Below are 21,482 nucleotides of genomic sequence, written 5' to 3' on the forward strand. Positions count from 1 at the left end.
TTTAATCCTTATCCCACAAGTTCAGTCAGTCAATTATGCATATTTTTGTAGGCATTGTGCAGCTTTTTCAAGATTTTATGTAAGGAGTTTTTGTAAATGGAACCAGCCTGCTAAATGTTCCCTTGTGAAGACTGACCTGAGGTTTGCAAAAAATGCCGAGGGCAACAAAATACCCTGTTGTGAATGATACATTTGAGGTAGGAAAGGAATGGATAGGCCCTTCATAGAACAGATGGTATAACTTGAACATATGACAAGAACCAGAAGTGCTGTTTTGGAAAGGACACCAAAATAAAAACCAGACTTTATGAATTCTGTTCCTGGCTGTAGTTCCACTTAATAGTTCTGTGTCATTGGCTGAAGTTTTAAAAAAGTCTCTGTGCCTCAATTTGTATCTTTAAAGTAAAAATGATATCATCTGCATTGCTTTCCTCACAGTGTTACTGGGAGGTGTACTGGTCAGCCAAAGGAGGTGCTGATGGAAAATACCAGAAATCTGTTGGCTTTTATAAAGGATATTTATTTGGGGTAAAAGCTTACAGTTACAAAGCCCTGAAGAGTCCAACTCAAGTTACCATAAGAGGTACTTCCTCACCAAAATCTGTTGCCACATGTTGAAGCAAGATTGCAGGTGATGTCTGCGAAGGTTCAGCCTTCTCTTTCCTCTGAAAGTTCCGTGGGCCCAGCTACTTTTGTGTATCTCAGCTGTTGGCTGACATAGGGTTCAGCTGCTCTGTTCTTGTCAGCTGCAAACTATCAGGTGAATGGCTCCTCTTCCTGGGCTGCAGGATCAAAGCTGACAAAGTTCTCTGTCATCTATGGAATGCTCTCTGTTCCCATGTGTGCCTTCTTCTGTCTTCTTGATTGAGTGTCCATGTATATGACCCACCTAAGGTTTGGGTTGGGGACTCAACCCTGTAAGCCATAATGATGGGCTGAATTGAAGCCCTAATCTTGATGTAATCAAGCAAAGCCTTTGAATTTAAATCAGTCAAAGGGTATCATGCCCAGAAAAAGAGACCAGTTTACAACATAATATCTTTTTTTGAAATTCATAAATAATATCAAACTGCCACAGGAAGTTTATGGAAACAATTTGAAAACTATAATGAAAGATGTTTTCTGATTATTTTGCTTCCATGTTTTTCATTAATGAAAAAAAACAGTTCACTTGGGAAAACTCAATTAGACATTATCTTAGGGTTAAGTTCATGAAGAGACAGACAATGTAAACATGTAGGTGTACTGTAATATTGTCTATCTTTCTTTAGTAATATTTAGTATGTATTAATGCCCTTCATCTTAATATCTGGTCCTAGTGAATTTGCAGGTGATGGAACAATGGACCCCAGTAGATCTTAATTTCAGGTTTATTGTTTACTTCCAGAACGAGTTCTATCTGTTGAAATCTGCCGTTGGCCATGTCTGTTCATTACTTTTGTTGTGATTTTAATTAAGCATTGGAAAGGATACTTTTGTATTTGTATTTAAAGAAGACTAAGTTGGGGATAGTTTGGGGGAACAGGTGGGGACAGCTAATAAGACAGATGTTTGAATTTCATGGCATGAATGTTGAACTCTATAAGCTTTATAAAACCTAAGGCTGTGTTCTCTCATATTTTCCTATAGGTCTTTCTTTTTACACATACCACTTTTTACAGTTATATTGTGTATAAAAAGTTCACAATCTGCTTTTTAAATGTAACATTATATCATAAATACTTTTCTGTGTTATAATATTTTTAATGGCTGCTTAATATTATTTTGAGTGAATTCACCAGTTTGTGCAATTGTTTTCCTTACTATTGAACATTCAATGTTTTCAATTTTTTAAAAAATAAAAATTTTTAAGCAATGTTCAGTTTTCATCCTTCTTTCCAGGTTACTAAGCCACTGTATTACAAGCACACTAGGTAGCTGTGGAAACTTTCTTGTGAGGATCAGTTTTCATAGCCAGCTCTCCTTCCTTTTCAGATCTTAGAGTCTCTGTGGATTGTTATGAGCCGGAACGTGAGCCTGCTTTTTACCACCGTCACTACGCTCCTGACCATTCTCTTCTACAGTGGGACTGCCCTTCTCAATTTCGTGCTCTCTCTGGTATGTACATACAGTTACAGGGACCTCACGTTTCCTTCAACAGTAAAGCATGTTCTTGGTTCCATTTGCTTTTCTGGATGTCTTACCTTCCTGTAGTCCCCAAATGTGATTTTTTAGGAGATGCTGTCCTTTGTTTTGCAGATAATTTTCCTGACCACACTATTTTATCTGTTAAGTTCCAGTGATGAATACTACAAGCCAGTGAAATGGGTGATAAGCCTGACACCACTATCTCAGCCAGGTCCTTCTTCTAATATTATTGGCCAGTCTGTGGAAGAAGCTATCAGGTAGGACAGAGATTTATGCTATCCTGATTTCCTTCAGAAACTCTTTTCCAAGAGAAGCTCCTTCTGTGTCTTGAGCATCCTAGTAAGATTCATTGCTAAACAAGTGGAGGACACTGGTATTTTTAAGATCTTTATCTCCCCTTGAGAGGATAGTATGAACAGTGCAAATGTTAATAGGAAAAAAACTCCGAACAGTTTCAATATCTTAATCTCCAGCCTTTGATTTACAGAGATTTAATGGCCTGTCCCCATTACCCTGCCATTAGCAGACTTTTGTTTTAGCTTCTGTCTTCTCATCATTAGCTCAGGAGACCCCTTGTTTTCCACCACACACTCCTTCACCTCCTTTTATAATCCTCTTCCTGGTCTCAGGAATTTTAGCATTTTCCAGCGAGGAGAGCAGGTAGCCTTTCTGTTTCCTCCTCTTCCTCTCTCTCTCTAGCCAGGCTGTGCCCTCTCTAGGCGGTAAGTAGGATACTGGAAATTCAAAGGCTCTGGTTATTCTCAAGTCATAGGCTCTGTGTGTTTTGTAGCTTTTGGCCAGAAACTTCCATCATACCTTCTGGGATCATGGACTGAAGGCTTGGTTTTTGAGGGAGATTCTTCTTCAGTTTTACCACCTATAAGCACTTTCCAGGTCTCTGGCTCCTGGTTCCCTCTTCCTCTTTTTCTTTTCCCTTTCATCATTTCTGATAAGGAGAAGCCTTTTCCAATCTGGGCATCTCTCAACTCTTCCCCCAACCCCTATCCCTCATTGTTCTTAACTCTACTATGTGTTTACTCACATTGCTACTCAAATTAAATTCTCAAGTTACTCACTAGAGCTCCTTTTCCTAATAAGTTATTCGGCAGTTATTCTAAGTGTCTCTTGAGTAGTGAACCTCTGACTGGCATTTCCATTCCCTCATACTTTAATAAAATGCCATTGCTTGGAACTGATCTTCCACAGAAATCTTCATTTGACCCGATAATCCTATAACAGCCTCATTGACATCTTTTTTCACTGTGTTCATGTAATAGCAAGGTAGGGTGCCACTTTGATCTCTGAAAAAATCAGTTAAGTTCAAGTAAGGTGCATGTTCCTGAAATATGTTGCCTCTGGAAATTTTTGTAGGTTTCCTCTTTTTTTCCTACTAGTAAGGCCTAAGTAAAGTTTTCAGCAATATCTTGCTTCCTTGATGAGATATCAAATGGGATCAGAAAAATAAATGCTTTTAACCCCTGTGGTGCACTGGGGTATCCATATGGAGGCCATCCACGTCAGGATTTCAGGTTTTGGGAGTGTATCATCTAAAGTAACAGCTTTTAGGGTGAAGCTGTCTTCAGGGACATTGTCTTACTGATTTAGTGTCCCTTCTAAGCCTATATGAGCCTAGACTGTCATCCTTATTGCATAAATGAAATGATAAAAATTCCAGGACTAGATCAACTTCTGTCTAAATGATATCTTTCTGACTCAAAAAAGTTTATGCAAATACACTTCTAAAAAGGATAACTATCCTTTTACCTTTGCAGTAGGATAAAGCGGTTGAGCTAACCATATAAGAGGCTGACAGGAATACTCTAGTGGTGTGACTTACGCCAAGCCTTACCAAAAAATATCTACCCTGTCCATAAAGAACTTTGAAAAAGATGATGCGTCCTTTTCCTAAGGTTACCTATATTGGCACACACTCTTACTCTCACAAATTATTTTTTTTTTAGAGATTTATTTTATTTATCGCCTTCCTCTCCCCACCCCCCCCCCAGTTGTTTTGTGCTCGCTCTCTGCTCTTCGTGTTCTTCTGTGTCTGCTTCTCTTCTTTTTTAGGCGGCACTGGGAACCGATCCTGGGACCTTCTAGAATGGGAGAGAGGCACTCAATCTCTTGTGCCACCTCAGCTCCCTGGTCTGCTGCATCTCTTATTGTCTCTCTTTGTCTTTTTTTGTTGTTGTTGTTACATCATCTTGCTGCGCGGGCCAGCACTCCTGTGTGGGCAAGCATTACCTGCGCTGGCCAGCACTCCTGCATGGACCAGCTCTCCTGTGCGGGCCAGCATTCCACTCAGGCCAGCTGTATGCTCAGGCTTGCTCGCCACGCGGGCCAGCTTGCCTTTCACCAGGAGGCCCTGGAAATTGAACCCTGTACCTCCTATATGGTAGGCAGGAGCTTAGTTGCTTGAACCATATCTCTCCCACAAATGCTTGTTTATTTTCAAATCACAGTTTTAGAATTTTCTCCTATTCAGTGTTCTTAGAATAAACTACCTTTTGACCATCCTTTTTATAAATGTCTGCCACTGAGTCAGCTTTTTTCCCTACCCAATATGGTACCCCCTTGCTAGCTCAGTCCAGCTGATATCCCTTTCTGTGATACTATGATGCCTTCTTCTGGGAGCAGCTGGTTGGGGAGAAGATCATGAGCTAAATTTGGAGTACTATTAGGACCATTCAGAGGGACACTTGAGGCTATCAGCTGGAAATTCAGGTCTGAAGCTTAGGAGGGAATTTGAGATACAGAGATATAAGGGAAAATATGTCTTTTTACAAATTAGATTTACCTTATCTACTTGGGATTCCACATCCTAATTATTTATTTAACAGTAGCCAGTTTTCTCAGTTCCAAAGTAAACTGGGACAGAAACAGCTCGTTTTGTTATCAGCTTAATTTTAGTGCATAAAAAACTTTAACAACCCTCAGTATCAGAACTGTAATCTTAATGGTTCTCAAAATCGATACTTATTCTTGAGTCTGATAAGAGAACTTGCTATGGTCTAGGCAATTCTTCTAACCATAGGTATATCAAATTATATAAATTAAAGATTGTAACTCAATATGATTTTTAGTTGCCCAAGTCATGTAGGTCTGTTCTTACTGGGTCAAATTCAAGACTTCAATAAAAATATACAGGTTTTACACAGATTCCTCTGAAGAGCCTTCTCATGTATAAGATAGCAGTGAGTTCTATTTCTGAGAGTTCTTGTCAAAGTTTTCATTCTGAAGATTGTCTTCAAGAAGAAATATGTTTGTTCATGGGGAAAATTTTTAAGAGGAAATGTACAAATGATTATGAAAATATTATTGTAATATTTCAAAATGCAATTTAATCTGTAAATTTTCAGTGATAATCAGATTTTATAAACATTGGTTATCAGTCATCATTGTTGCAGTTAAGTGGAAAATCATTAAACTCATTTTATATGATTCATTAATAGGTTAAAAGGGGAATCGAATTGGGGGGTTAAATGCATGACCAGTTATTGAAAGTGTTTTTGTTCTTCAAGGTTTGCTTTTTGAAATATGTAGCTATTTTATAATCACTATTTCATTGAATATTTGAACCTTATTATCCTCTTTTCTGAATGACTATTCTTTTAAATTTTGAATACATTTGTGATTGAGTTTTCAGTTTGTGAATATTTGAGTTAGTGGCATGCATCCTTTATCCCCAAACCATTTTCCTCCCCTTAGCAGCATGTTGTTTCCTGAATGTATGCATCACGCCCTTCTTCCCCGATGCTCCATTCTGCTTGCTCTGGTGGAGATATTGCACATTACTAAGTTGCATGTTGTCACGGCCTCAGTGCAATTTAGTGTGTGTGATATTTTCACATGAGTGCATGCACACGGGTATAGCTCTTGCTTGCTGGGATCACAGCTTTCAGTGCTGGTGGGTGGGAGTCCCACTGGTAAACTAGATAGGAGAATTTGTGTATGTGAGATTTTCATTTGGAAAGTGAACGTTCTTCTTTCCTCCATCCCCCAGTTTTGGAGAATTAAAAGTATTTTGGTTAAAAAAAAAAATTCAGTGTTGATCATTTAATAAATCAGTATTTCCATTTTTGACTTTGAGCTAGTTATTGGGAAGATATTTTCATGGTCATAAAGTTCCGAACAATGTTTAAATTAAACTGTGTAAAGAAGAGTTTAAGCTGTAAGAAAATGTATTTTCATTTATTTAGACAGATATTCTTCTAACACTGGAAATGAGTCAGAATCTTATGTATATTTGGGAAATTAAATTAACTATAGATCTTAAATAATAAATCAGTGGATATAATGCCTTTTAAACCTACCTGATTAAAGATATGTCTAATATGCCTAAATTCTTTGTTTTTTTTTTTAAGTTCATAAGGAACATGACCTTTTTAAAAAACTTTTGTATTTTGTTTCTCATTGTGATGTTTTAAAAATTGCTGAATTCATTTTAATAGGCCTATAACAGAACTGGTTTTGAGATATGAATGTATACTATTTGCCTAAAATATTGAAACAATCCCCTTTTTTAAGATAATAAGATAGGTTAATTTATTTTTTGTTAGCATTAGAATAAACATTCGTGATCAGTAAGCATTGTCAAGGACCCCAAACCATGTATTAATAATATAAAAATATAGAATTAAAATCGTTACTGCCTGGGTCTCCAGATGATCTAATGCGATACCATTGTTGTATGCTTCTGTGAGCCATGATGATTTCCAGCGGGGATGGAAGGCTTTCCTCCTCATCTCCTTGGCAGCTCTCTTGGTCTGTAGGCACAACACAACCCTTCCCCTCACTTTGGACACCCAGTATTCCCCAGCTTTGTGTACATTTTCCTGTGGAGCTGGGTCTCTGGGGCAGATGAACTAGAAAAGAGAAGGAGCTGTGACTTTCGTGAGGGATTAGGTAGCAGATCGGGGGAGGAGAGCAATATATTCTCCCACTTAGCAGTTTTATATGCTGTGTTTCTTGAGGCTGACGTGGCCCTCCCCACTACCTTGCCTTCCACTTGAGGCACACTGTTTTGCGGTGAGATAAGGATACTTATGAGGTCGGTAGTGGTTATCCTTTCCTGAGGGAATGATCGCCTTCCTCTTGACCTTTAGAAAGAAAGGAGGGCAGAACCCAGTGGAAGACAATGTGTGGACTAGGCAGAATTTGATTTTGAACTCTTTGCTCCTCCTTTTCTTTGTTTCCCTTCTTCTTCCTTAGTCATGATCATCTTCTCTGCTGTCTGGCACATAGAACTCCTCTGCTTTGGTGTATCATTGTCCCTACCCCACTTCTTGCTTCAAATCCTGTTCCATTAGAAGCAGGCCACCTGGTCAAAAGCTGAGAGGTTAGTCTTCTTTCAGTTTGGACAAGTTAGAGAGCAATCCCGTTGGTCAGAAACGAGAGAGGAATGATAGCTTTAGTGAAGTATTAAGAAATTTGTGAAAAAGTAAGTTTAATCTGAGACTTCAGAAAGAATGAAGACAAAGTGCTGGTTAAGAAGAATTAAAATCCTAACCAATCATTCAAAATCAGGGAAGTTGTATCTACCATTGTGCAAATGAAGCATGGACACACATGCTTTTTGTGCCACTTATTATAAATATACAGTAGGTTTTATTAGGGGAAAACAGAAGCAGGGAAAAAACTGTGCATGACCCATGGAAGTTTTATCCCAAAGGCGCGGCGGGGCTGGATTGGCTACACACTGACCAGCCTTCCAGTAGAGAGGGCCGCTGCCCCAGAGCAGTCTGCAGGTTGTGTGGGACGGGGAAAAAGCTGTAGACGGTGTAATAGTGGGAAGTCTGAGGGAGGAAGTGGTCTTGTTAGAAAGGGGGAGCCTCCAGCTCAGCCATTGGTTTCAGGCTGGTTTCAGGCTCTTCCATTGAGCTAAATCAAGCCCGCCAAGCCTGCTGGACTGAGCTACCAGGAGAGAAAAGGAAAAGTGCCTCCACGGTCTTCTGAATTTTTTTCTTCTCAATTACTAAGTGCTGAGAGAGCTTAGAGATGTAGTTAGAGAACAATTATCAATAATCTTTGAGGAATCACTGAAAAGAGAACTCCAGAAAACAGCGAAGGCAAATATTATTCAGAATAGAGGGGTTAAGGGGAGAGGGTGAAGGGCAACTTTGTATTCCAGAAATAATAGACTGGTGAACTTGATACAGGTGTCCTGTAAATGTCTACAGTAGATGCCTGAGCATATGGAATGCAAGCAGGCACCAAGGATTCACATAGAGCAAGTCTATCGTGATATTTGAAAGAGACTCATGAAGTTTATCATGTCTTTCCTTGATAGCGAGACAGAAATGTTCACTAAACTTGAGTGTCCAAAGAGTGTTGATTAATAGGTCAATATCAGGGAGTGAATGAAATGAGGAATGATAATCATTGTATAATCATAAGGGGTATTCTTGTATTGATTAATGATTTTTGGTAACCCATTCATACGGTATTGTACATGCTGTTACTTATGTCAGATAAAGTTTTATTTGATTATGAGAGGAAAATATTCTTACTAATCTCTAAACATTAGATTCCAAACAACCTGAGGGAAAAGTGATTATGTATTGTATGCTCAATATTTTGGATTATTGCTCGTGTAACCTGATCAGTACCTTACAATGTAAAATAATTAAGCCAAAACTTCCTGGTATGGTACTTGCATTCTCAACACTGCCATGCCCTATACTTCTTCAGCAAAAGGAAAAGGTGCATATACTTCCAAAACCTGGACTGTTCCAAAAACTGTGATGTGCAAAGTGCTTTATGCGTTATTTTTAGCCTTACTGCACCAATAATGGTACATTTGCATAACAGCACCAAGAGGTAATCTAGTATTTACTATGCATCGGGCACTGTGCTCAGCATTTTACTTCTTAATTAATCTTCAGAATAGCACAATAAGGAGAATGCTATTATCCCTATTGTACAATCAAGAAAATTGAGGTCCAGAGAAGTCTTATAATTTCATGCCACCAGTAAGTGATAGAACTAGAATTCCAAAGCAGTTAGTGACAGAGCTGGAATATGTCAGGTCTCGCAGCTCCCATTTCATTATTTTTTTCTACTGAATCCATATCCTCTTAGTTCTCCTACCTTTACATTTCTCATTCATTCACTGCCTTCTTAATTTATTTCCTCACTGCCAACTTGCTTTAGTTCCCACTGTTTTTGTATCTCTTAACTACTGCCCTCCATCCCCTGTCTCAACCCTTCTTTCAGTCCATTCTCTACCCTAGTATTTGCTGAGTGTCTACTATGTGTCAGTCATTGTGTTACATGCTTCGTGCACGGTCTCTCATTGTTTCCCTCTTAGGTCCCCTTGTCCATCTAGAAAAGAGACCTCTGGTCAGAAATCAAGTACATCTGTTAAACTGGAGGTGTAGTTTGTTTTAAACAAAAACATAAAAATAAAAATTGAGAAATGTTTTTATTCGACTGTATTTTCTTTCTATTTTTAAATTAATGTTTATATTTTCAATCATTAAATGCACAAAATGAAGTTTAAAAATAAGTTGAGAATGAGGGCCTGAGTTATTCCAGGTTAAAAGGCAGGAACACCCCTCTGGAAATCGTTAGGTCTGTGTGTAGATCACTCTGGTATCCTGACTCCTAGCCCTGGCACTCAGCTCACTGAAGGGGTTGGGTGCCAGGGTGGTACTCATGAGCTCTTATATAGTGCAGCCGAGGCTTGACTCTTGGCCCACTATACGGTTTGTCCCATCTCGCATTGTGCCTGTGTTGTCCCCAGCCCTTATGCTCTACTTTAATTTTCTAGAACACTTCACTCAAGTAGAATGATTAGAAGGCTAGTTTGTCCCATGATGGCTGTCCTGGGCCCTGAGCACCTTTGGGAAGTGGTCAGCTAGGATAGTATCTAATCGAGGCCTGGGTCAGGACCAGAAGTAGGTTATAATGCAGGTGTCCAGGCTTCTGTTGGGGGTGTCTTGGCACTGCAGATCCTCAAGTAACCTGTTTCATTTCCATAAGAATATTTTAGTAATGATATAATGAAATCTGGATACCAATGAACATAGATCCATCCAACGTTTTGGCTTTCAGTGAGTTGAGTGCCTGGAATAGGAGTTAGTACCCAAGAGTATGCAGATTCAGTAGTTTCCAGAGGTGTTTTCCTGCCTGTTAATGTGGAATAACTCAGGCCCTCATTTTGAGCCCCACCCCCACAGCCCACCATGCTGCACTCTCAGTTTAAAGGAATTACTTGATTTACGAGGAGTCTTTCCTAAATGGATGAGGGGACCCAACAGTGAATCAGTGAAATAGCATGTGTAAAGTATATAACACAGTGCTGGACACTAGTGGATTGTATTAGTTTTCTTTTGCTGCTATAACAAGTTACAACAAACTTAGTGGCTTAAAACAGCATGTGTATTTAGCTTGCAGTTTGGGAAGTCAGAAATCCTAAAATCAGGGTATTGGGAAGAATGTATTTGTTCTGGAGGCTTCAGGGAAAACTCAGTTTCCTTCCCTTTTCCAGCTTCTAGAGGCTACCTGCATTTTTGGCTCATGGCCCCTTCTTCTGTCTTCAAGGCCAGCAGTGCAACATCTTCAGACTCTGATCTCTGCTTCTCACCTTACAACTCCTTTTCTAACTCTGACCTTCTTGCCACTTCCTTTAAAAAAAATTATTTTATTGAGTAAAAGTCACATAAAATTTACCATCTTAAGCATTTTAATGTTTACAATTTAGTGGTTTTTAGTATAGCCACAGTTCGTATAACCATTACCCCTATCTATTAATAATTCCATAATTACTGCCCTCTTATAAGGACCTTTGTGATTACATTAGGCTCTTTTGAATAATTCAGGGAAAAGTCCCCATCTTAAAATCCTTAACTTAATCATATCTGCAAAGTCCCTTTGCTGCATAAGGTAACATATTCATAGGTTTTGGAGATTATTTTGGAAGGTAAAGACATTTTGGGGCCATTATTGATACTACCACATGGGTCAAGAAATACTAGTTTTTCTTTACCTTACTTTGAGGTACTAATTTCTAGAGTCTTCATCATCGTCATCAATGTCCTTTGAACATTGGTCAAGTATACTGATCCCCAAAATTCTAACACCAAAAGCACCAGTAATAGCTGCTGTTTATTGAACACCTACTGTGTGCTGGGTCAGCTACTAGGGACTTTAGATTTGTTACCACTTAGCTTCCCAGGAACTGAATTGCTCTTACTGTTGGGATCCACCCACTAAACATCATAAGTGTGAAGTTTAGCCTTACCCCTTGAAGAAGTGATGAAGCATGCAATGATTTCTAGATATATCCAAGGTCTGTAAATTTTCTCTGAATTGAGGAATCAAAACAATTGTTAGTGTTTCTTATAAAGTTAAACAGACACCTTATATACTGGCACCTCAGCATCTAGGTATTTATCAAAGAGCAGTAAAAGCATATGTCCACATAAAGACTTGTACTGAAATGTTCATAACAGCATTAATCATAATAGCCCCAAACTAGAAACAACCCAAATGCCCATCAGTTGGTGAATGGGTAAATAAATCATGGTAAATCCATACAATGGAACACTGCTCAGCAATAAGAAGGAACTACTGATAAACTCAACAGTTCGATAAATCTCAAAGCATTATGCTAGGTGGAAGAAGCCAAGCACCAAAAGCAGTATATGATTCCCCTCATTGAAATTGGAAAGGGCAAAACTGTGGTGACAGGTAACATATCCATTGGCTGCCCTGAGCCAGGGTTCATGGGGGAGCTGACTATAAATGGGCCTGAGAGAACTATCTGGGGTAATGGAAACATTCTAAATCTTGATTGCGGTGGTAGTTATACAACTATACACATTTGTCACAACTTACACTTAGAAGTGGTGACTTTTATTGTTTGTAAATTATTTAGTTCAGTGAAGCCTATAGCAAAAAAATAAATGAAGGAAAAATTCCTAGGGAATTTACATAAAGAGAGTTTAAAAATTCTTCTGCTTCCTAATATATCACTAGGGGATTTTTCTCTGCTGTTTTATAAAGCTTATGTGTCAGATCGTAAGTATCTTAGTTTGGCAAAGGCTGCCAATGCAAAATACCAGAAATGGGTTGGATTTTATTGGGAGTTTATTTGGGGTAAAAGCTTACAGTTCCGAGGCTGCAAAAATGTCCACATCAAAGCATGGTCAGAGATGCTGTCCCATCAGAGGTCTGCTGCTGGTAGATCCCAGAGTCTGCCCTGGGGCAAGGCTGGAAGGTGGCCCATCTGCTGTTCTGATGGCCTCTCTCCCTTGGCAGGGTCAAATGGCAGCTGTCTTCCTCTGTTTCTGCTTCCAGTTCTCAGTTTATATAAGACCATGGCAAGAGGGCGGAGACCCAACCTGGGTCCTGCCTCACTGATGTCCAGTCAAAGGCCCTCAGGTGATTCAGCTGTGGTCTTTTGTACCTTTAATGTCAATTTTATTTTTGGTTTTTGTTTTGCCTTTAGAAACTTAAATATAGTATAAGATTAATGACAATACCACATCTAAATGTTTTCTCACTGACTCTCCCAGTTCTAGTTTGATTTAGTACTTTGCTTTTCTTAGCCTTTTTTCCTCACTTATCGCTCTGTGGCATTTGATATTATTAGTCTCTCCTTCTCAGAGCTTCATTTTCCCTTGGTCTCTGAGATCACTACACTCTAGTGATTCTCCTCCGCTAGAGAAATGATTTCATTATCTTTCTGGCTAGCATATCTTTGTGCTTTGGTCCCTTAAGAGAGTGCCGCGCATTGCCCCACTTCTCTAGGCTTGCTCCTTAGGATATCTTATCCTTTCCCAGGATTCATCTATTCTGTTGCTTCACGAATCTCTTGTCCACAGTTCTCTGTTAAGCCTTGTTTTTTATTTCCAACTATCTCCAGGGTATTTTCATCCTTTTTGGCTTCCCACAGTTCAAACTAAATTTACTCCCTTTTCTTCCGTGTCCCCTCTCATCCTGGACTTCTCCATGACTTTGGGACACTGCCATTCTTTGCGACCCTTCAGGTTCAAAACCTACAGCTCTATCTTTTTCTCTTTTTTTTGTCCTCCCCCCCCACACACACACACTCAGTTACTGTAAGCCCTTTATATTTCCTATAGAACAACTCCCTTCCTTTCAGTAGTATTGATACCAGTTTAATCTGGGTCCTTATTGTCAGAGGTCACATAGCACCTTTAAGACATTCCTGAGTGAAAGCTCTTATCAGGACGGTAAAGAAGGTTTCACAGTTTAGGGCATGACTGTCAGCATGTGCGACTGGCCAGTAGATTCCAGAGCTTGAGTTTGCTCTCAGAGTACCCCTCTTGGAATGCTTTAGAAAAGATTGTTGTTTCCCTCTGTGTGTGCAGTGTTAACTCTGTTCCCATGGTCTCTGCTAGTGGATTGCAGACAATTTCTCTTTCTCTCTGAAATGTGTGAGAGTGCCTCCCCTGCCCCAGGCAGAAGTCTGGTTTCTGTAATTTTCTATTTTGGGATTACTTACCATTTGCTGCTCTTCTGAGCATCTTACTTTCCCCTTTTACATGGTGCTACTGCCTTGGTTTGTCAGGGCTATGCAATGGGCTGGCTTAACCAGCAGGAATTTACTGTCTCACAGTTTCAGAGCCTAGAAGGCTCGCCTCCTTCTCGGGCCAGGAGTGTTCTGGCTGGCTGGCAATCCTGGGCTTTCCTGCCAGATGGTGATGGCCTCTCCTTTTTCTTCTGGCTTCCCTTGACCTCTTGCTTCTGACTCTTCTCATGGCTTTCTCTCTATAAAGCCTCCAGTAATAGGATTTAGATCCATCCTGATTCCGTTGGTCACATCTTAACTGAAAATATCTTCCAAAGTTCCTATTTACCATGGGTCACCCCACAGAGATGGGATTAAGGTTAAGAAGATGTTTCTTTCCTGGGGTATACAACTCATTCTGCCACAATATATTTTTAGGGTTCAGGATTTAAAAAATACAACTTAGGTCTTGATGTCTGTTTCACATAAAATGAAAGCAGCATTCTTGAGCAGTAGCAAAATCGAAGCCATTATCAGATTTGGTGTGAAATAGCCAGAAAACTAGAAATAATGATTTTTCTGAATCACAATATATTTATTTACTTTCTTTTTTATCTTTGGGTATCCTAGAGGGGTATTTGATGCTTCCCTCAAAATGGCTGGCTTCTATGGATTGTACACTTGGCTGACTCATACAATATTTGGCATCAATATTGTCTTCATACCATCAGGTAACAACCAGTCATAACTGCCATTGTGGCCTTTTTAAAGAAATTCAAAGCAACTTTACATGCATTGGGAATTGTGTTCTTCTTAATAGTTGAAATATTATATTTTGTGGCTATTTTGATGATGATGTTAAGTTGCTTTTCTGCTTTTCCTTTTTTATTAGCTTTAGCAGCGATCCTTGGAGCAGTGCCATTTCTGGGGACATATTGGGCAGCGATACCTGCAGTTCTAGACCTGTGGCTTACGCAAGGGTTAGGATGCAAAGCCATCTTACTGCTGGTTTTTCATCTCTTGCCAACATATTTTGTAGACACTGCAATCTATTCTGATATATCAGGGTAGGTATTTCACAGAACTTCTGAAGGCACTGGCAAATCATATCCAGGGATTTTCATTGCTTTTTTTAAGGAGGTCTTATTTTTCCAGGGAGATTGGGGCAGTAAAGGTATTTTTCAGTGAAGTAGCCTTTTGTGTTCCCACTGAAAAATAAAAGTTTAATTTAAAAATAATTGACATCATTAATAAGGCATGATAATTTGTTATTTAAGTGTGATTTATAATATATGATTTCCTGGGTTAAAACAATGAACAGGGAAGCAGATTTGGACCAACAGATAGAGCGTCCACTTACGACATGGGATGCCCAGGGTTCAAACCCAGGGCCTCCTGACCCATGTGATGAGCTAGCCCATGCACAGTCCTGATGCATGCAAGGAGTGCTATGCCACACAGGGGTGTCCCCTGTGTAGGTGAGCCCCACGCTCAAGGAGCGCACCCCTGAAGGAGAGCTGCCCCGTGTGAAAAAAGTGCAGCCTGCCCAGGAGAGGCGCCGCACATGGAGAGCTTACGCAGCAAGATGATGCAACAAAAAGAGACACAGATTCCCGGTGCCACTGACAAGAATACAGGCGGACACAGAAAAACACACAGTGAATGAACACAAAGAGCAGACAACTGGGGGGGGGGGGGATGGGAAATAAATCTTAAAAAAAAAAACCAAAATGAACAGTCTTCTCCTAATTTAGTGGCATTTAACCTAAGAAAGAAATATTACTAGATATACATAAAATATTTTAAGAAGAGTTAGTGGTTATTTTCAAAACTTCTTTACCTTTTTGGGGAAACATTAGATTGCGTACCTAAGAATTTCTTTCTGAAATCAATTCTCAGCCAGTTAATGTCTGACAAACAGAAAGCTCTTATTTAAGATACAATATATTGGATGATTTAAAATTTTTTAAATATATATCCAGTACATTTAATTGAGAAATGGATGTTTAAAAAAAAAAAGATAAAATAGTATGGTTCTAAGATGAAGACATGCTAAAGTCAGGTCAGAATATAAAAACTTTGGCCATATATTATAATAAATATCTGGCTATCTTGTAGGTTTTGATATCTTTCTTAGGAAGTGGATTAAGTAAATCAAGCCAGTTCTCATTTAGTCATGATTAAATATTTTTCGTATCCAGATTCACACTGCTTATTAGAATCTAGGCTGGGACCAAATGCCGAATTTTGTACAACTACTCAAAGTCAGAGTGTAGCCTCCTGAAACTATCATAATAGTTAATATATTAAATTTTCTTTAAGTAAAACCATTACATTAAGAGGAGACAGGGTCTAGAGCAGGGATTCTTAACGTTTTTTTGTCCGCAGTCCCCTTTGCTAGTTAGGTGAAAACCACTCACCCCTTACTACGCCCACACTATACTATGTATTATTTAATAACTATAACACACCTGCACCATCACATCCCTACACCCCAAGAATAATGTTTGTTTGTTTTTTTCTTTAATTTAAATTCAAGCTCACGGACCCTTCATTAAGAATGTCTGGTCTAGAGTTATAGAAAGAACCTTTCAGTCCAATTTGAAATTATATAGAGGAATATTATATGCCACCTTGTTTTCTCTCTAGTAAGTTAAAGTAGAAAATAACTTGATGTAGAACAACTCTGAAGCCCAAACTTCTGTTTCAAAAAAAAAGTAAGCAGGAAGTAAATAAAGCTCAACTGATAGAGCGTCCATCTATCATGTGGAGGGTCCAGGGTTCAATCCCCAGGGCCTCCTGACCCATGTGGTAAGCTGGCCTACATGAAGTGCTGCTGCGCTCAAGGAGTGCCATGCCACGCAGGGGCATCCCCGTGTAGGGGTACACCATGTGCGAAGAATGTGCCCCATAAGGAGAGCCGCCCCACGTGAGAAAAGTATAGCCCGCCCAGGAGTGGCACCGCACACATGGAGAGCTGATGCAGCAAGATGATGGAACGAAAAAGAGATGCAGTTTCCCAGTGCTGCTAGATAATGCAAGTGGACGCAGAAGAACACACAGCAAATGGACAGAGAGAGCAGACAATGGGGGGAGGGGAGAGAAATAAAATCTTAAAAAAAAAAAAAAAGTAAGCAACTCCCCCAGTAAGCCTAAGGGGAAAATTTATGACTAAAACTTGAGAGAAAAAATTAAAATTAGAAGAATATCAGTGTATAGTTAAGTAATGTTTAAAAGTTGAAGTTTAATTATCCTTGATGGAGGATGATCTAAGAGGTAACAGGTCACTAGTCCTAAGTCAACATTAACCTCCCCAGGCAGCTACGTGTAATAGGTGCCGAATAATCTGTTAAAATGCTGACTTCCATTTCCAACTTCAGTTGCTGGACCTATAAAGAGGCAAATGTGGCACATGCTGCATAGGCAGAAAATTCTTGTATCTAAATACTGTTAAAATCAGTGTTCAGGTATCTGTGTTGAGATTATCTAAAAGCAATCACAAATGCAATGAAAAAGATGGTGTATTAGATCATTAGCAGTGTGTTAGAAATGTATTTCAGATTTACCCCCAGGTTTATGTTTGTTGAAACACATAGACTAATCCATGTGTTCTTCCATTCTAGAGGTGGCCACCCATATCTGACAGGCTTGGCAGTGGCTGGTGGAGCATACTACCTCGGCCTGGAGGGAGCAATCATTGGGCCCATACTTCTCTGTATACTGGTGGTTGCTTCCAATATCTATCGTGCCATGCTGCTGAGTCCCACGAATTCAGTGCCCACACCAAACCAGACCCCGTGGCCTGCACAGATTCAGCGGTGAGTTATAGCGCTGTAAACCATGTGTGAAAATTGAACTATTCTGTCTCTCATCTGACTACTATGTTAGATACTGGAATTTCAGAAGACACTAAGTAAATATATATCATTTGTTTGCAGACTTTTGGGTTTCCTTTATCAGGAAAATTTTAAAACGTAATTGTTAATATCATAATAGGCCAAAAAATAAAAGTAAAAGGTGGTTGTGGAACATGATATGCTAGTTTAAAGGAGATTCAAGCAATTAGATAACCAAATGCCATGGACGACAGGATCCTGGATTGCAGGTGGGAAGAATCTACAAAGAACATTTCTGGAACAATTGGGGAAATTTGAATATGTACCTTTTGTTAAATAATATTTCAGTGTTTTGGTTCTTGGGTATGATAATGGTACTTTGGTTGTGTAGGAGAATGTCCTTTAGCTGGTAACATGTCATGATGTCTACAACTTATTTTCAAATAGTTCAGCCAAAACTGAGGGGGGAGGGGTGGAGAGAGAACATGACTGTTGCAAAATGTTGACGATTTGTGATTCTAAAGCAGGGGTTCTTCACCTTATTTGTTCCACGGATCCCTTTGCCCATCAGGTGAAAACCACGGACCCCTTACTAAGTCTACACATACTGTGTATTATTTAATAAATAGATCACACCTGCACCAACACGTCCCCACAAGAATAATTTTTTTTTGAATTTCAATTCAAGCTCATGGACCCTTTGTTAAGAATCCCTGATCTAAATGAAGGGCACATAGTTGTTAATTGTACTAGTATTTCAATTTTTCTGTGGGTTTATGCTTTTTAAAAATAAAAAGTTGGGAAAAAGTTATCTGGGGGCACTAAATTGGATACAATTTTAATATCCAGAATATGTTAAGAATTCTTACAACTCAACAGCAAAAACATAACCCAGTTAAAAAATGGGCAAAGAACTTGAATAGACATTTCTCTTAACGAAGATATACAAATAGCTAATATGTTCATGAAAAGATTGCTAATTAGTCATTAAGGAAGTGCAAATCAAAGTCACAATGAGACACCTCACTCACTAGGATGGCTATTATTAAAAAATGGAAAATAAGAAGTGTTGGAGAGAATGTAGAGAAATTGGATATTGCATATTGCTGGTAGAAATGTAAAATGGTGCAGCTGCTGTGGAAAACAGTTTGGCAGTTCTTCCTTAAGTTAAGCATAAAATTACCATATGTCTTGGCAAGTCCACTCCTAGGTATATACCCAAAAGAATTGAAATCAGGGACTCAAGTGGGTATTTGTACATCATTGTCCATAACAGCATTATTCACAGTAGCCAGAAGGTGGAAACAATCCTCGTGTCCACCAATATATAGTAGAGACTCAAAATATGATATAGACACACATGGAATATTAGCCATAAAAAGAATGAAGTATTGATCTGTGCTACAACATGGATGAACTTTGAAAACATTATGCTAAGTGAAAGACGCCAGTCGCAAAAGGATAAATATTGTGTGATTCCATTTATATGAGATATCTTGAATAAGCAAATTCATGGTGACAGTAAGTAGATTAGAAGTTACCAGAGGCTTTGGAGAGGGAGGGAGAAGAGATAGTTATTGCTTAATGGGTACCAAGTTTCTGTTTTTGATGATTAAAAAGTGTTGATAATAGATGATTGCAATAGTAGTACATTGTAAATGTTATTAATACCACTAAAGTGTATACTTGAAAATGGTTAAAAGGGAAAATTTTATGTTATACTGTATATATATTAACACACACACAGTCTCAAAATAAGAGTCAGAGACATTTTTTGGTTTTTTGTTTGTTTGTTTTTGAGGTGCCGGGGGATTGAACCCAGTACCTTTAATGTGGGAAGCCGGCACTCAGCCACTGAGCTACACTGGCTCCTTCTTGTTTTTTTTTGGTTGTTTTGTTTTAGGAGGTACATGGGATCGAACCCAGGACCATGCATATGGGAAGTAGGCACTCAACCACTTGAGCTACATCTGCTGTCCTATTAGATAGTTTTGATAAAGGCTTCACCATTTTGGGGCTGTTAATGTTATGCTATCACAGGTAGACAGATACCTGGGAAATCAGTGGGGTTACTGCAAAGCAACAGAGAACCCTTGCTAACTTGGTACCCTAGCCTTTGAGCTCCCCAAATAAAATGGAGAAAGAAACAGAGAAAATTGGTTGGTCAATATTTTGCTGTTATTTTAGGAAAAACTTTCAACTATTCTAGATTAGTTAAACAGGAGTTAATTTTGAAGGTGAACCCAAAGAAATAGATAGGAATTCCTCTGGGAGCAAATGCCTTCTTTTCCCTTTCTGAAGGTAGAACGCGCTTAATTTGGTGGATGGAGGAGTTGACAAAAAATGTTAGGGCCAGTATATCATTTGTCTTTTTCTTTGCCTTCAAAGTTAATCATTGCTGGAGTTTAAAGAGTCCAAAGTTTGTTGTGAAAAAAACAGTAGTTCTTTACCCTCTCCTTGTTCCTCCTTAGAGGGAACCACTTTCAACTCTTAATTCTTTTGATATTTACCTCCATATCTTGAATATGTAACTTGTCTGTTACTTGATTTTGGTTTTCATGTATAGACTTTATCTATTGACTTTTTTTTTTTAAGATTTATTTTATTTATTTATCTCCCCTCCATTGTTTGCACTTGCTCTCTGCTCTCTGTGTCCATTTGCTGTGTGCTTTCTGTGTCTGCTTGTCTTCTCTTTAGGAGGCACCAGGAACCAAACCTGGGGGAAATGTGAATGTGGGAGAAACATGCTCAATCACTTGAGCCATCTCAGTTCCTTGCTTTTGTGTGTTTCTCATTTCTTTCCTCTTTGTGTCTCCTTTGTTGTGTCATCTTTTTGCATCAGCTCGCCACACCTGCTTGTCAGACCAGCTCACTCTCTTGCTTGTCTTCTCCAGGAAGCACCAGGAGCTCAATCGCTTGAGCCACATCTGCTTCCCTCTGTTGACTTCTCATATGCATGGTGAATGTTTTGCTCTTTCTCTAACTTCCTCTCAATACAGTTACACTGTAATATTGGTTAGATCAATATTCAGTGTTTACATTATTATGAATCTGTAAATTATATTTGTATTTGAACCTTATATCCTGTTTATATATTTCCTTACCCATATGACTTTTTGTTTTCCCTTGACTTAATAGAGTTTTTTTTATTGCTTTTTCTGTAAATTCATAGCTGGTCTAACCCCCAGGCTTGTAGCAGGTGTTCCATCTCCTCTCAATGTGTTCAGTTGTATCACACATGCTGCCAGTGTCCTCTTCCTGAAGGAGCCTCTCCTGCAGTTTTCTGACCTGGTCAGAGGAGAGCTATCCTGCATGCCCAGCGTACAGCTGTTACCCTGGTGATTCCCTCAACACTCCCCTCTGTTGGAACCCTTATGTCTTGTGCCCTATAAGTTTTTCTTTCTTGCCCCCCCCCCCATTTTGGTGAAGCTTTTTGGGGAAGAGTACACAGGAGATAAATTTTGGGGGATGATGCATGTCTTTAAAAAAGGCTTTTTTTTAAACTTTGTACTTGATTGATAGCTTGCCTAGGTTGAGAATTCTACGTTTGAAAAAATTTTTTCATAATTTCTTTATTTCTTCATTGTCTTTTCTCTTTCAGGGTTGTCGTTAGGAAGTCTGAAGCCATTCTGATTCCTTGCTCTTTGTAATTTTACTTTTTTGTCAATCTGAAAATCTATAGGTTCTTTGTTTTGTCTGATGGGCACTTGATGGGACCTTTAAAATGGGAAAGTTAACATCCTCCAGGTCTGAAAAATATTCTTGAGTTGTATTATTAATGATTTCCTTTTCTCTCTTTCAGAAACTTACTTTGATGTTGACACTCATAGAGCGGCCATCTTTTTGTTACCTTTTCTCTGCTGTTTTTCATCTGTCTTTTTGGCTCCATTATCTGGGTGATTTCTACAACTTTATCTTCCATCTCTTCTACAGATTCCATTTCTGCTGCCATGTTTTGTTTTGTCACATTTATTGAGATATTGTTCACATAAAGTAAAATTCCCCTTTTTAGCATACAGTCTGTATTAGTTTTTTATGAT

At 39.0% G+C, this 21,482-nt stretch overlaps 1 protein-coding gene across 2 annotated transcripts in view; it reads left to right on the forward strand.

Moving 5' to 3' along the window:
- TMEM245 (transmembrane protein 245) overlaps positions 1-21,482 on the forward strand; it is a 94,809-nt gene that overhangs the window by 64,029 nt on the left and 9,298 nt on the right. For both annotated transcript variants that reach the window (XM_058302572.2, XM_058302573.1), the window contains 5 exons: positions 1,975-2,097; positions 2,239-2,384; positions 14,237-14,337; positions 14,499-14,673; positions 17,230-17,424. In XM_058302572.2, coding sequence (XP_058158555.1) covers positions 1,975-2,097; positions 2,239-2,384; positions 14,237-14,337; positions 14,499-14,673; positions 17,230-17,424 — 740 coding nt within the window. The remainder of the gene's footprint in view (positions 1-1,974; positions 2,098-2,238; positions 2,385-14,236; positions 14,338-14,498; positions 14,674-17,229; positions 17,425-21,482) is intronic.

This window comes from Dasypus novemcinctus, chromosome 8 (assembly GCF_030445035.2).
Source record: "Dasypus novemcinctus isolate mDasNov1 chromosome 8, mDasNov1.1.hap2, whole genome shotgun sequence".
Taxonomy (NCBI): domain Eukaryota; kingdom Metazoa; phylum Chordata; class Mammalia; order Cingulata; family Dasypodidae; genus Dasypus; species Dasypus novemcinctus.